At 41.4% G+C, this 15,157-nt stretch overlaps 1 protein-coding gene across 1 annotated transcript; it reads left to right on the top strand.

The window, feature by feature from the left end:
- Positions 1-6,200: 6,200 nt before the first annotated feature.
- Positions 6,201-13,182, top strand: LOC104471079 (protein eva-1 homolog C-like; the record flags this gene model as incomplete). Its single annotated transcript, XM_010086286.1, has 3 exons — positions 6,201-6,397; positions 9,842-9,965; positions 13,030-13,182. Coding segments are annotated over 3 exons (474 nt in total), but the record flags the coding sequence as incomplete, so codon positions are not given.
- Between the last annotated feature and the right edge of the window lie 1,975 nt (positions 13,183-15,157).

Raw genomic sequence — 15,157 nt, 5'->3', positions numbered from 1 at the left:
GTTGTGAAGTTTAGAAACAGTGTCTTTCCTGGATAACATTTTGTCCTTTGTCACGATTACTAGTTCTAAAAGAGAGCTACCCCAGAAAGATCGTGCAGACAACCAAGGTAACAGACTAAAGAGAATTACGAGAGGCAGATCCTTTCTTCTGTGAATGGAGCCAAATAGGCGTTGTCATATCCACACACACAGCCCAGCTCTGAAAGCAGGGATTACGCAGTAGCCCTGAACAGCACGGTCTGTGGCGTAGCTGCCCTGCCTCTAAAGACCAGTGGAGGTATGGCAGAGGGGACAAGGGAGGAAACGTAGGGGTTAATTTCTCTTCAATGCTTCCTTCACAAACCAATGGAGAAAATATTGCTGACGAAGTACTGCAGCTGGATCCCATATAACAATAAATAGCAGATTGATGCTTCTAACAGTGTTTGTAGTAGAGTTTATCAACAATTCTGTTATCACCACGTGAGATCTCTTCCTTCAAACTTGCCAATCTTGCTTATGTATTTTTAATGCCTGTTGGCACAATTCTTCATAAGACTGCGGGAGCTGATGTAGATTTACCGAATGGATTAGCCTTCTGGGACTCCCACAACAATATGTGTGTTATTTCAATCTATTTTGATCTAAAATGTATTTGAATATCTTTAAAATGAGCTAGCAAATTGCTGTGCTACTTAAGCTAGATTGATCTCTGCACAGGAACTAATATTAAATCTGGGTATGAAGGCCCAATTCTGAGAATCCTTGTAGACTGTGTGCTACTCCGCTTCAGGCTCTAAAAATATTACATTGCAAAGCTGCTCTCTTGCCAAAAAGACTTTACATCAGTCAACACTGAGATTGCATTTAATATGTGCTAGGCAGTTGACTCACAGCTTGAAATGCTGTTCTCCTTCATGTTTCCATATGGTGAGGTTCATGACAGTACCGTGAGGCTGGACAGAATATACATGTTTCTTTTTCACTCTAATGCTGACAACTGAAAAAGGATCTTAAGGCCTTGTGTTAGCATCCTCCACTATAAGGAATGAATCCAGCAAATCTGAGTACCCCGTACTGTTTTGTGCCATACGCGGGAGACGTGACGCATCTCTTGGCTGACCACTTCCAGGCTTTTTGGTAGTCATATTTCTTTAAACTGAAACTTTCTAAGTTCCCAGATTTTCAATGTTTTTAAGAGAAGAAAAAAATATGGATTTTCATATCTTCAGGTTCATTACCACCATTATTGTTGCTATTCAACACAATAATGCCAGGAGCAAGTGTTGCGTATAAAAACTATAATATTTTAAGAGCTCTGTTTCGTATCAAGAGGCATCTATTTACAACCTTTACTCCCTTAGGACAGTTATTTTTGTCTGTCATTGTCATTACGGTTTATTGGTCCTCCTTTGCAACGAGAAGTGGTTGGTAAGGCTTAAAGCTTTGTTCAGCTGCTCAGCCTCAGTGTTTTGTGATTTTTCTGGTGCTATGTTTTTTTAGTTGAAGTCCTTTGTGAACACAGTGGATGCTGTGACTAATTTGGCTAATTCTGGAAGAAAGGATTACGCTTGGATTCTGCATTGGTGTTTTGAGTCTCAGTAAAAAAGTTACAATGAGTGAGTAGTCTGGGTTACGCAGACAGTTGAGTGGGATGATACCTTCTGGCCTTCAAATCAATGGGGTCTGTTTATTTCCATATGATTCAGGTTTAACTTCTGAGACAGCCTGTAACATCTTGTAGATTATTTGGTATGCGGAGCACCCCATACATTGCTTATGAATGTGTGTCTTGGATAAATGGGAAAGCTCCTAGTCAGGCTTTCACACAGAGGCATAGAGATGTTATTGGGACACTGCAGTATTGCCAAGTTTTTCTAATTTAGGCAATTCTCACAATAGTTGACATTTTCTTTAAAGTTTCAAATTATTTTAAAGAAGATTGACGTTTATTATTTTGAAAAAAGAAAGAGGAAATCCCTAGTCCTCATTGCAGAATAACACTTGACAAAGTGACTGACACTGCTAAATACACACAGACCCCTCCGTATCACCCAACCCAGAAAACAGAAAAAAAACATTAGTTTTAAAACCTTACATTGTATAAGGATTTTTGTAGGATCTGCGTAAGATTCTGTGTGCTCAAGGTGAGAAACCCTGTAACTTACAAGTCTTCTGTTTTCCCAGTCCAGGTGCACACACAGCCGTGATCTGGCTCCGTCCCCGCCGAGGCGAGGTGTGGTTGTGCTCCAGCACTCCCTGTGTCCTGCTTTCCCAGGGCGGGGAATCTCCTTGTGTGCTGGCCAGAGAGGAGCTAGCAAGTACTTCCTTAGCACACAGTGGACAAGGACTTAGAGGTGTGTTTTAGTCCAGGCACAGCCTCTAGCTCCCATATTAGATATTTAAAAAAAAAGAAAAAGTTTTCTCAGAATTCACAACTAACTATTGATTAATTAAACAAATACAGAATGAAACATTGTAAACAACAAGTAGTGCCTCGAAGTGCTTGTAGCCCAGGCAATGTGCTGGGCCAGTGCCTGAAAGTGACACAATCCTGCTCTCTGATTTGGATGGTGACACAACCCTGCTGTCTATTTTGGATGACCTGATTTCACTGCGCCAGTTGAGAGAAATGCAGAAAAGGAAGTGTGCCTCAGAAACAGTGACAGACCCATTCAACTGTTACAATGCCCTCTCTCCTGATAATCCCGGCTGTTATTAACTGTAGAGATAAGACTGTATTTTTCCCTTAACCTTACATTGTCATTCAGCTAAATTTGCTGCCTCAAGGGAAGTCTGTTTCTGTCCAGAATTTGGTAAACAATATAGGGACACTCACGATCTCAAGAAGATGAAGCTTCCTACCACAGTTACTACAAGGCCACGCTGCCCAGGAAAGGAGGGAAAACTGTAAGCTGCTCCTTCTTGCACAAGTACCACTCTGGGACCGAGGTGAGAGGTGGCAGCTGCTGAGAAAACTTTATTCCCTTGCTGCCAAGCACAGGGCAGGCAGTGCCCCAGTATGTGAAGAGGGCCAGCGTGAGGACAGGAAAGAAGCTGGAGTTTTTCTGGGAGAGCAAGAGGAAATAGTGACTTTTTGAGTGGGAATTCTTTCTCAGCACGGGCTGTGAGCTGCCAGGTCGGCACCTCTCTTTGTCAAGGGCTGACCACTCCACCTGTGTCTATGTAGTCTGTGTGTATAGTAATAAAAAATGCAGGTTTATGTGGTCTGCCATGTGAGACGAGCAATTCCCATACTAGTACGTCACTACTTCTCTTATCAGGGAACATTAGGTTTCAGCCAATTTCCATTACTATTTTTATCCTTCATTGTGTGCAAATACACAAGGATTTTAATAACAGCAGAGTCACTTTAAATGCCTCTTGAAAGGCCAGAGAGCTTGATGTCTTATTTTCATCAGTCCGTCTAATGCTATTTTTACAAGAGAACCACATGGCTTATACAGAATCAGAGCAGTTTTTTTATAAAGGCATTTTTTTGAAGGCTTGAATAGTTGCAATTGTTGGAGAAAGGTGCTTAGATACTGGATTAGGAATTTGCAGGATCAAAGTAGCAGTTAAGATGCCAGGGAACTCATCCAAATCACAACATAGCTGATATTCTTTAGGGAATACTGGGCTGTTTTGTATACAGCACTCTGGGCTCCAGGTAACTTAAAACCTGAAGAATTGAAATGATTACAAATATCGGGCTAAATCTTTCAAGGTGTTGAGTGCCCACAACTCACATTGGGCTGAATAATCTTTTACACTGTGGCCCTTTGTGCTATGACAGCAATGTCAAAGGCATTCAGTGACAGTAAATGCCACTGGAGGCCCCCTTACAGTATCGGACCCTAGGAAAGTCACTTGGGTGCAATTGGGCATTTGGCCCATTTTCCTGGCAATACTCAGCACCTTTCAGGAGCAGACTGACAGAGGAGTAGCTCTGGCAGGAAAGCTCAGTTATTTGTGATCTCAGTTACACAGAAAATGTAGGGGATGGATTTGGTTGGGGTTTTGGGGGGGGTTTTCGGGGTTTTTTAAACCTGTGAGAAGCTGCAGGGATTTCTGCTGGGCTGGTCTCCTCGAGATCTAGACTGCAAATACAGGGCATTAAATTATCTCTGTCCTGATTTTAGTGCCTGTGCTTAGACTGAGTTCAATGAGGTGAGGAACTCATCCTCATCTTTGCTGCACTGGAAGGTGCATGTAGCTGACTCCTGCCCTCTCTTGGGCTCTAGATGAGGAACAACAAAGACAGTAGTGGAGCAGGCTTCTCCTTTCTCCAAACTTGCTAACTTGATAAGGGAGCTGAATTTTCCTATCCAGTTGCTGCCCCTGGAAGAGATTCCAGAGAACGGAAATATTTTATTTTCATATCATTTACACAGAGTACTTGAATTTCTGTTTCAAAAACTCTCCTTAAAGAGAGGTGAAAGGTTTAAAAAAGCCAAGAAGTGTGAAAAAAAATCACATGAGCGTACTTTTTTCAATATTTTCCTTGAGAAAACTAATTTTTGTTTTAATGATACAAAAAAAATTTGAAATTCTAGTTCTGATTCAGCCACCAAACTAAGAAAATATGATTTGGTTTTTTTTCTCCATTATACTTAACAGTAATAATGTTGCTGTCATCACAATGGAGAAAGCAAGGCTTCTGAAGAGAAGATAATAGCTTTTGCCTTTAATTAGACCAATTATATGTTTGTAAAAGAGGCAAAGATAGGAAAACTATAATTTTTGAAATTAAAAGATATGTGTGTAATCATGGTTTCAGTTTTAAAACTTCTACAAATCTTTTTTTCAAATGAATCACTGGAAGCTCTTAGTGCTTTCTCATTACTTAATGTGTTGGGTTTGGAGAATTTTGTTTGGGTTTTTTGACCTGAATGTGGATGAACTTGATGTTCTAGAAGCTGGAAATTGATTTTAGAGAGAATTATACAGAATTTAATCATGTATAAGAATAAGGAAACTATTCAAATATTGTATGCACATTAATAAAAATGTTGGCTAATAGTGGAAGAATTAGAAAACAGATCTGCTTTGATTGTGATATATTGGGCTGTCATAAAACTCATGTGGAAAAAAGGGGGTTTGGGTCCAAGTTCCATGTGTTTATGGAGGAGGGATGAGGAACGATATTGCTTCACTGGCAGACTGGTGTACTGTGTCCTTTATCTCTCCTGTCCCTCATACCTCTTCTTCCCTTTTCACCCACAAACTTTTTCTGCATAAAGATAGATTTCAATCAAGTGTGACAGAGTGGTAGAGATACCAAAGCTTTGTAAGTATAGGTGAGGAAAGTCTTTGAATTAAATTGCCCCTAATAGTTTCCTGTCACAATGGCTAATTTGTAATGGTCAAAGGTAGCAGCCTGCATGTTTCCATTAAAGTATTCTGCAGAACAGAGGGAAGGGCAGTAGGAGATTAAATTTAGAAATATTTGTGGTGATAACAGAAATACTGTCTAAAGAGGCAATACACGATGAAATACAAATCAGAAAAACAGTTGTCATTAGCCATGTTGCTCATGGACTTACTTAGAAGATGCAAACAGATGGTACAGGTGGACAGCTGCATACAGATCCTACCTCTCCCTCTCCTGGTAACACTGACAAACTCTCCAGTAAATACAAAATTCTATGTATCTTTCTTCTGAGTTTCCCTCTAGCACCTACGGTGCTCAGCACTTATGGACCACATTTCCTCTGTTATCCTAGCATCTGATTCAGTCATACAGAGAGAATCACTTTTATTGTCACTTGTGTGAAACACGAGTGCCTAGAGAGCCCAAAAGTGCAAAGCATTAGTTTAAGACAAGGTAAGGGATACCTTAACCGGCTGTAATGCAAGAGTCTAGCCTGCAAAACCAATAGCTCTTCCAGCTTCTGCAAGCACACCCTGGGATTGTTAGCAACCACAACTGGCAAGGACCTGAGCCCATTTATTGTCTGTGAAATGACATCTCTGACATAGTGCCACTGCTGGATTGCTGGTAGGGTTCTGACTCACTGACATGCGACTTCTTGTTTTCCAGACCTGAGCATTACTAGCATGTAAAGGTTGACCCATTCACAGAATCATGTGGTGTGGCAGTGGGCCATAAGTATAACCTTGACTACAATGCCCTTTCCAGAGACTGATTGTGGTTTTCTTATTGTCTAATGAGTTTGTCATTTCCTGTACTAGTTGTAACAGCGCTGAATATTTTCTAGGTTACCTAACCAAACTTCTGCAAAATCATACTGCCTATGCCTGCGATGGGGAACGTTTGAGTCTGCATTGTCCTGCGCATTCAACGATAAGTGTTCAGTCAGCATTTTACGGGCAAGACTACCGCATGTGTAGCACTCAGGAGCCTGAAACCAAGATGACAGAACCCGTAAACTGTGTGGCACCCACTTCTTTGCAGGTATCACGTGTTGTAAAGGTTCCTAATGCACAGAATGTTTTTGACAGTTTTCATGCAGTGAGCTATGCTGTGCGAAAACAGCAAGTGTTCACGACATTGAATAAAATGACATTGTGTCTATGTTAGTTTACCATGAAGAGTATTACAACTGAAAGGATTTGTTTGGCTAGCAGGATATTACCATAGGATTGTGAAAGCTTTGTAGGTTGACTTCTATTTTCATAAGCCTTGCTTTGGAAAACCCCATTCTCAAAGTTCTCTAAAATAATCAGTTCCCTTCCAATCCAGGGCTGGTCATGACTGAGCAGACCAGTCTTAATCCATCACACAAGCCTTCCTTCTCCCTAGGAGAGGACACAAACATTTGACAGAGCTGGGTTACAAGTCTATCGAATAAGATGGCATTCTGTTTGGTGTTTTGCTTGTTCCATGCCTATCTTTACTCACTGAAAAAGCACCATGACAGCTAAAGATCCTAAGTCTTCTGCAGTTATCTGCATTTCTGTGAATTTTTGTATCAGTGTGAATATTTGTACCAGTAATATCCTATGGTTTGTTTGCTGACCTTCTTAAGTATAGCTTAAAGTGATTTATACTTCATAAATTAATTACTTTCTCCTGTGGAGACTTTTGTAACAAGGCTTAGAAAGTCTGACTTACACTGCTGTCAAAGGCTTGTTTCATCACAGTGAAAATGCCCAGTGTTAGGCCAAATTCAGTAAATTATTGCAAAAGTGAGTGGTCAATGGAATATGAACATGTTCTAATGCTGAAGCTGTTGTAAATGCTCTACAGAAGCTTTGATGAAGCTTGCAGCCAACACACTGCTCCTTGACAACAGGGGATGTCTGTTTCCACCACTAGCGAGTTGAAGAGTTTTACAGAATGGTTTGGTGGTAATATGCTCTCTCCAGAAACAATATTAGGGCAGTTTTATGAGTGTGACTTGCCCATCCTGTACTGCAACTTCTAAAGACATTCCAGAGGTGACCTACGGGCCATGTGAAAGTACATTTCTACGAAAAACAGTAGGCCAGATGCATCCTTGATGTCATTTTACTGGCTACAGCAAAGTGACACCAATGGTTATTTTGGGCTTGTGAGTGCCTTTGGGAGGTCTCCATGGGCAGTTTTTTCCCTTGAATATAATGAACACAGCATGGGATAACTTGTATAAACTACCGTCATCATTCAGGCACTGTGACTGATCAAAGGCATGAAAGCATTTTGACGAGGCCACAAATGTGAGAGATACAAATGCCCTGCATCTCAGGGAGCCCCGGTTCTGTCAAGGAGAAGAGAGACATCCTGTAAACTGATTTCTTAGAAAAGAGCACCAGTGATCTCATCCCTCCTCCCCTTCCCTTTGGAACCGCATCTGCAGTCTGCATAATCAGGCATGATGCTACCCTGCAGCCGGGAGGAAGCATAACAGGCATTTTTTACAGTGACCTCTTATTAAAAGAATCACTGAAAAGTTAAATTTGTCTTGAGATACCAACAGCCCAGTGCTATCTCATTACAAGTCTCATTGTTTGCTTTTGTGGTTGCGTGTTTTTGCACAGCAACACGATAGAAAATACAACTGCTGTTTGCATTAAGTAGGAGAAAGTACAAACAGATGCACAGGAGATGATTCAGCTCAGGTGCAAACAGAAGGTGACTCAGTAGGGGAGAGCTATCTCCACTTACTGAAAACAGAACTGTATTTCACTGGCCTGTTCCAGAACCATCCCAATTAAGGAGGAGTTATTTGTTTGACTTGCAACTCTGTAAAAGAACAACTGAGTGATAAAATTAAGTCTACTGTGCGTTTCCTTCCCTTTTAAACTCTTTAGAGTGCACTTAATGCTCAAAAAATTGGGTGTCAGTCCTCTTCTTCTACCAATGGGAACAAGAAGGGCAAGAGTGTTGCAGGGTTGCTGCAATGTGCTGCCAATGTGTATCATTTCTGCTTGGGAGGGATGGCTTCCGGGGATGGCAGGAGAGATTCAGCCACTGCCAACTCTCTCAGACTGGAAACAAGAGTGCAGCTTGTGCTATCACAGTGGTAAATTTGTGATTTGGCCTCTTGATAGGACTGAGACCCCCTTCTGATGAGAAACAAGGCAAAAATTCCCACAGATTTTACAGGAGTACCTAAAACTATCTGAGAATGGTATCTTACAGTTACTCTTGTTAAGAGTAGAGTGACCCAGAGACAACGCCCTCCTTATCGCAGCCTGCAGTGATTTTAAACATCACTAATCTGGGCACAACACCACAGACTGTCCAAAAATAGTGTATAGAAAGCCGTCTCAAAACTGGGCTTTGAAGGTGAATAAGAATTTCATAAGTACACTGCTTCATTTAAACAGGGTTTTTTTAAGGTGCTTTGGCTTGTGAGTGTTAAAAACTGGACTCAGACTCATCTTGGGCAATGTCTTCATATTTTCTATAGCTACAGCTCCAAAACTGCTGATGAAGTGGGAACACTAATGTGAGCACTAGGAGTACTCAGTCCTTTTGCTGGAGTTGAAGAGGGCCTACGTGACCCTTTACATAGAACACTGCTGACCTTTTTCTTGTCCTCCTCTGTTGCCACTCCCAGTGAAGCAGCACAATAAGAACCATGGTATATTGCTGGGTCAAAAAAATCTTGAGTAGATATGGCCTTAGAACAGCATTAAAAAAAAAAAAAAAGGACAAACAGTCTTAGGATAGCCAGGCACATCTGTGCTGTCCAATCAAACCAATTCTGAATTTGTTCAAGTGGCAAGTCAAGTAAATCGCTGATAATGTGTTTGACTGCAAGCAAGAAGTAAGTGCCCCTTAAGCAGGAGGTCCTACATATGACTTAAAGCTAGGGTTGTGCTGAAGTGTCACTAAGCACACCAAGTCATTAGTTAGAACTCTTTCAAATGAAGGTATTACAGAGCATGATCAGGTAAACTTCAGTAGATCAAGATGAAATGGTTAAAAAGACATCTTTTTGAGTTACTGTGCTTCACCTGGACATTGTACTGCCATAAGTGCCCTCAGGAGTGCGTGAGTGCCTCAGGCATGTCAGTGAAGAGGCTGGGGGTTGAGTGTGTTCCCACTGGCTCTGGGCTCTGCTTGGAGTCCCAGGCACCCCTGAGGCTGTGGTGACACCCTGCGAGATCTGGCCGACTGGCTGGGGGCAGAGGGAAAGGTGAAAAAACAAGAGCAAATTGGTAGCACCCTAAGTTTCCATGAGCATCGCTGTGATGAATGTGTTCTCATAAACTTGGCCATGACTCAAAGTCCAGTAGAGATGTGGCTTAAATCCAGTGATACAGATGTTTCTTACATGTTTATAGCCAAAAAGTTGTGAACGAATTAATGATTTCTCTCCTGTATAGAACAAAGTACAACTAAGCATTCTCATTGCTGTATAGCTTCATACCTTGTTTTCAAGTCTATCCTTTTTACCTGTTGTTCTAGAAAGTACTGGATGAATGCCAAAACCTGAGATCCTGCCAACTCCTTGTCAATAGTCGGGTTTTTGGACCTGATCTGTGTCCAGGGACCACTAAATTCCTCCTTGTCTCCTTTAAATGCAAACCTAGTAAGTAATCCACATCAGGCAAATGTGTTTTTGTGTGTGTTTCATTGCTTGTTTTGTTTAAAATGCCACCACACAAGGCTTTGCATAAATCCATGTGAAGTTTTGAGACTCTTAGATTAATAGCAAATTGTTTTTTTCTGCTTTACCTTAGCTGTCCATTGTGTTTACAACTTCAGTGTGCTTGCTGCCAGTTTAATGACCAGTGTAGTTTGGCAGTCAAATGTCAGACATCAGACTGGAAAGGAAAAATGTTTTGGAAATTATTTTTAAAGAGATTGCAATGATAATGTCATATTAGAACGATAGAGCTGAACAGCAAAAACAGATGCTGGGACTAAGGATCCAAATGATGAAGAAGATATCATAATAAGGAATATGAAAAAATGCTTAAGGAGGTAGGACCAAAGCTTTCAAAGATCCTCTGTTACTACCTCTCATTTACAGAAAAAATGGCTGGAGGATACACATGGGTGGCTAACTTTGTTACAGAATTTAATTGTAAAATCACCTGTATTCTATGCAGGTAATTGATGTTGGTATGTAAAGGCACAAATCCTGCCTCAAAGAGAATGCACTTTGTAACATGAGAAAAGGGTAAGAAAGATTAAGAAAATAATAATGAGGTTTTGTTTATTGGTGGTTTTTAATTGTTTTCTTGTTGCTATTGTATATGAGAACAAGCCTGAGTAGCCCAGGGGCTCAGCTTTTTTTGGCAGCTAATCCCCAGTGTGGCTGAAATGGGTCCCAAAGAAAATAGTTGAACGATGATTTATGGTAGGTTCATCAGCCAACTCAGAAATACCCTACCACAACTAAAGGAGAAAGCACAGAAGAGATTTTCTTTAGTCACAGCATTAAGATAGACATCGTTGGAGGAATTAAGAACAGGAGCAGCAAGCAAACTGAAGGGCCAATTTATGTAGAGTGTTGAAGTCAGAGCAGAGATATGGGAACAGAGAAGGCAGGTGTTACCTTTGGCAAGGCACTGACACAAGAACTCCAGGGAGATACACTGGGCCAATCATCAGGGGAAAAAAAATTTCTGAAATTTAACATTTTTATGATCTGTTTTATTATCTTATAGTTTAAAGGTCTGGGTTTCTTTTAACATATTACAACTACTGCATTATTAATGGTGGATGGTTTTGACTATCATAGGTGTGTCTGTGTCAGTTGAAACCTCTTTTTACTAATCAAAAGTGGATTTGGATCCTGTTTGTTACTTTTATAAGCTGCTTAATATTTTTCCCACTGGAAATGAGCTACTTTGAATAGATAATATTGTCTGTAATCTGGATTTTACAAAAGCTTGTGGAAAGTGTATGTAACAGCAAGTGCTGCCTTCAGAACTGAGGAATAGTTCAGTTCAAGTGCAAATTATGTTACTTCATGTGACAGGAAATTCGTATTTGTAGGTAAGATACCAATATTCTTAGGCTTGGCTGTGGAAAACATCCGTACTCAGAAAGTCACTTGAGTATCACTTTAGGTATATGTTACAATCTCCTTGCCTTCAAGTGGGCACTTAAGCCGTTGCCTTAATCCGTTAGTTTTTTAATCTATTTAGAAATATTATCTTTTCCTCTGTTGCTGTATCTCTGCAGAGGTCTCTGTTGTATTCTTACCTTTGTCTTACACCAGCTGCAGGTTTTTTTCTGTTGTCTGTACTTCCATAGCCTCTCTAGCAACCACAGAGTGCAGCCATACAGACACAGAGCCCTGCTTTAGGCTGTCAGCCCTTGGGTCAGAGCCTCTGTTTTCTTGGCATGATCCTCCTGGGTGTACAGTACGGCAGGTGCTTCTGCAGAAGTAACAATTTGCAGCAGATCAAGTATTTTTTAAAATCACTTTTTACACTTAAACTTGTAACTTCTAATGAGCTTGAATAGGAGAAACTGGACTATTACCAAGAACATTAACCCATTTTTTTAATCTCTTCTATTACAATTGAAACAATAATGTTTCCTTTACTGAATAGATAGGAGGTTTTTCTCTCTCCAGTTCCCTTAGCACCAACACCCGCACTCCACTCACAGGGATACCACTCAGTAACAATAAGGTTTCCCTTTTCTCCTGTTCAGCTCAGGAACCTCCTTTTCCTGTTTTCACATTTTTGAAAGACAAAAAAAAATGGAGCAGAATAAACTCTTCTCCCTGGCCTTGTCTGCAGTAAAAAGGTTTGCCATCATACCTAGACCAGGAAGCCTTGAGCGTAAAATGCTGCAAGCTGAGTGGCTGCTTAGGCCAGCTAGAGACCTCCTTGGCCAGATGGCAGATTTTAACCACTTCCTTAGGAGGGATAAACTGTGCTGTCTGGAAGACGATCTCAGTGGCTTCCCCACCTCTGTGCTGAGAATGCTACCAATATGCCTGTGCCAGCTGAGAAAGGGAGGGGGTGTATTTTTCTCAGGCTCCTGATTCACATGGCTTTGTCAGGAAAATCTTTCAAATGAGCCCTTGCTGGATAGTCACGCCCAGGAAAACCCGCTGACCTTGGTGGAGCCACGCAAATGTAGCCGAGAGCATGGTCTGGCTCAGGATACGTAGCCCGTACTCATGCCTTTGTGCCTCCCATTCTTCGGCACTCACTTAATGCTGTATGCAGTGGCACTGGGCAGTGCCAGCCATCCCCATGATTGATGAGCAGTCGGAGGCTCTCAGCACTCAGGCAGGGATCTGAAGTAGGCGTAGAATGCAGTATTGTCCTGGGAAGAGACAAAAGGCAAGGATGAGGCTTGTCCTACTGAGCAGCAGTGGAAAGCAAGCCAGGAAATCAGGTGGGAAGGGGGGAGGCTATTCCATTGGGAGAGGAGATTGGCAAAACTTAACATTTTCATTCCTTTCAAAAAGGAGCCAGAGGCTTTAGCTAGTCATATGGGAGCAATTCAGCTGGAGGAAACACTCCGCTTTGCTATTGGCTTTGTCTCTGATTGTAATAGTGCCACATATCACTCGCAATAGAACTTGCAGAAAAGCTGTTTCTTGTCATGCTTCTATTTGCAATTAACAGTCCAGCTGAGTACATTGCCTCATGCTACCATATTGTTATTTGCGTCTATTTTAGCTGAATACAAAACCAAATCAGCATGTGAAAACCAGGAACTGAAACTCCACTGTCAGGAGTCTAAGTTCCTTATCATCTACTCTGCCACCTATGGCAGATGGGCACGCGAGGAGAACATCTGCTCGACAGAAGTGGAGCGCATCCCCCCCTTCGGTATGTTTTTGTGTTGTTGATAGACCTTCTTCAAACGGGTGCACAGAAATGGGGAGAAAACTTCACGTGCAAGAGCAGTGGCATTTTGGAAGTGCCAGTGGTTGAAACATGAGAGAGATTATTTCTGAAATGCAAACAGATTGCCGAGTATGAGGGAGAAACATAGAGTAAGAAATGCAGCAAGGTAATAAACTTTCATATAGTTAATCAGTCCTTAGTATGATTAACATCAATAACTCTAATTCTGTTGGCTGTCTTGAATTTAGGTGACATACGCTAAATATCAGCTGTTTGCCTCTCTTCTTCCTCCAATTTATGACAATGATTAGGCAACCCGAGTGTCACGATACCTTGTCTTACTGTTACCTTCTTCTTCTCCGTTTCTGCCAGCAATTCCTTGCCTTAAATGCAGACTGTAAGGGTGGGGTCCATAGGTCAGGGTCTAGTGCTTTTGATGCTGTTATATGACCAGACTCCAAGACTGTGGTAGTATACGAGAAAATTAAACAAGCCTGGGACTTCTCCCTGGCACCAAGTCCAGCAATTCCAGCAGACAGGAATGTCCTAATTGTATAGTACTGAACTCTTACCCTCCAAAGCAGGATGACTGCATGCAGACTGCTTCTTGGGGCTGCTCCCTGGCCTGCGTTAGCTCCTCGTCTGTGATGGGGAGTTGTTGAAAGGATGCTGTTGGCTTGGGCCAGATGGGGGCAGGGACCATACTTACCAGAATGGAGAACTGCGTTGCAGTGCCAGAAACATGCTCTCTCACCGCTCACTTACTAGTGCAGGTGCATCCTTATATATAAAAATATATAATATTAATGTCACTATATTGGAAATTAATATATAAACAATATGTTAATGTTGCTTTAATATTAATTTGGTGAGACTGTGAACACTTTCAGGCACAAACTGTTCCCTTTTGAATAGGTAAAAGAACCCAGAACATTGTAAGTAGTTGTATGGTCTACATTGATAACCAGACATTGACTTCACACTATAGTCTCAGCTTGTGTATGATTAATGACTTAGGACTCACTTTTAATTGCTAAATATTTAAATGTGTAGTTGCACGTGGTTGTGAGGATGCTTAATACTTGTATGAATAATATGTTCAGTCATTGACACTGAAGGTATGAAGGTAAATTTTCATGCCGTGGAGAAGGCCAGCACAAGATACGTGTGCTGTTCATATCCCTTAATATCGCACATGGGAGGACTTGTGTGACTCATGCCAGCCCTGTGCACAGGATGAACTTTACTCCTAAGAAATATGCTACAAGTGAAGTCTGTAAGAAGCATTTCTGAACATCAAGAAGAGATCAATAATCAGTCTTAAAATCCATTTGTCTGCAAGCCACTGTTTCTATTTAGTTGTAGAGATGATGTTAAAAATGTATTGACTGAAAATTGTAATCTGTTCAAGAATCTATTTAAAATTGCCAGGTCTATGTTTCACAGTGGCTGTCTTGTGTGGTCCTTCTGTTCCATGGAGGAAATGTTTCAGCCAGTTTCTGACAGACCCCTGTATCCTTCGTGGTGGTGGCATTCATGTATGACGCAAAGCAGAGCAGAGGTAGCTCAGCTGATCGAAAAAGGCTGCCATCATACTTACTTCTTGCGCTTCATTCACCCCTGGAAATCACGCACTTGCCTTGAACGTCAACACTAGCAGTTCACAGATCAGAATACTGCAAACCCCTGTTACTGGATGAAGTTTCCCAGTATAAATAGAGAAAGAATTTGCAAGAGCAACAAACTCTCTGCTGTGTCCCCCTGCATACGAGCACCTCTTGAGCACCACCCTGGCTGTTGCTGGTTTTGTGTTCTACAAAGCAACCTAAAAAACTGTGGTAATAGGAGAGAACATAAAACCTGAGACAAACACAAGGTGAATCTATAGAAAGTAGATCCTTGTATAGATTTCCCATTGCTTAATAAAAGTGCTTGGCCTCCTCCTGCACAGTACCAG

This window comes from Pterocles gutturalis, unplaced genomic scaffold (assembly GCF_000699245.1).
Source record: "Pterocles gutturalis isolate BGI_N339 unplaced genomic scaffold, ASM69924v1 scaffold52811, whole genome shotgun sequence".
In the NCBI taxonomy this organism is placed as follows: Eukaryota; Metazoa; Chordata; class Aves; order Pterocliformes; family Pteroclidae; genus Pterocles; species Pterocles gutturalis.
The sequence above is the reverse complement of the archived record's forward strand: the minus strand, read 5'-3'. Positions and strand labels throughout refer to the sequence as shown.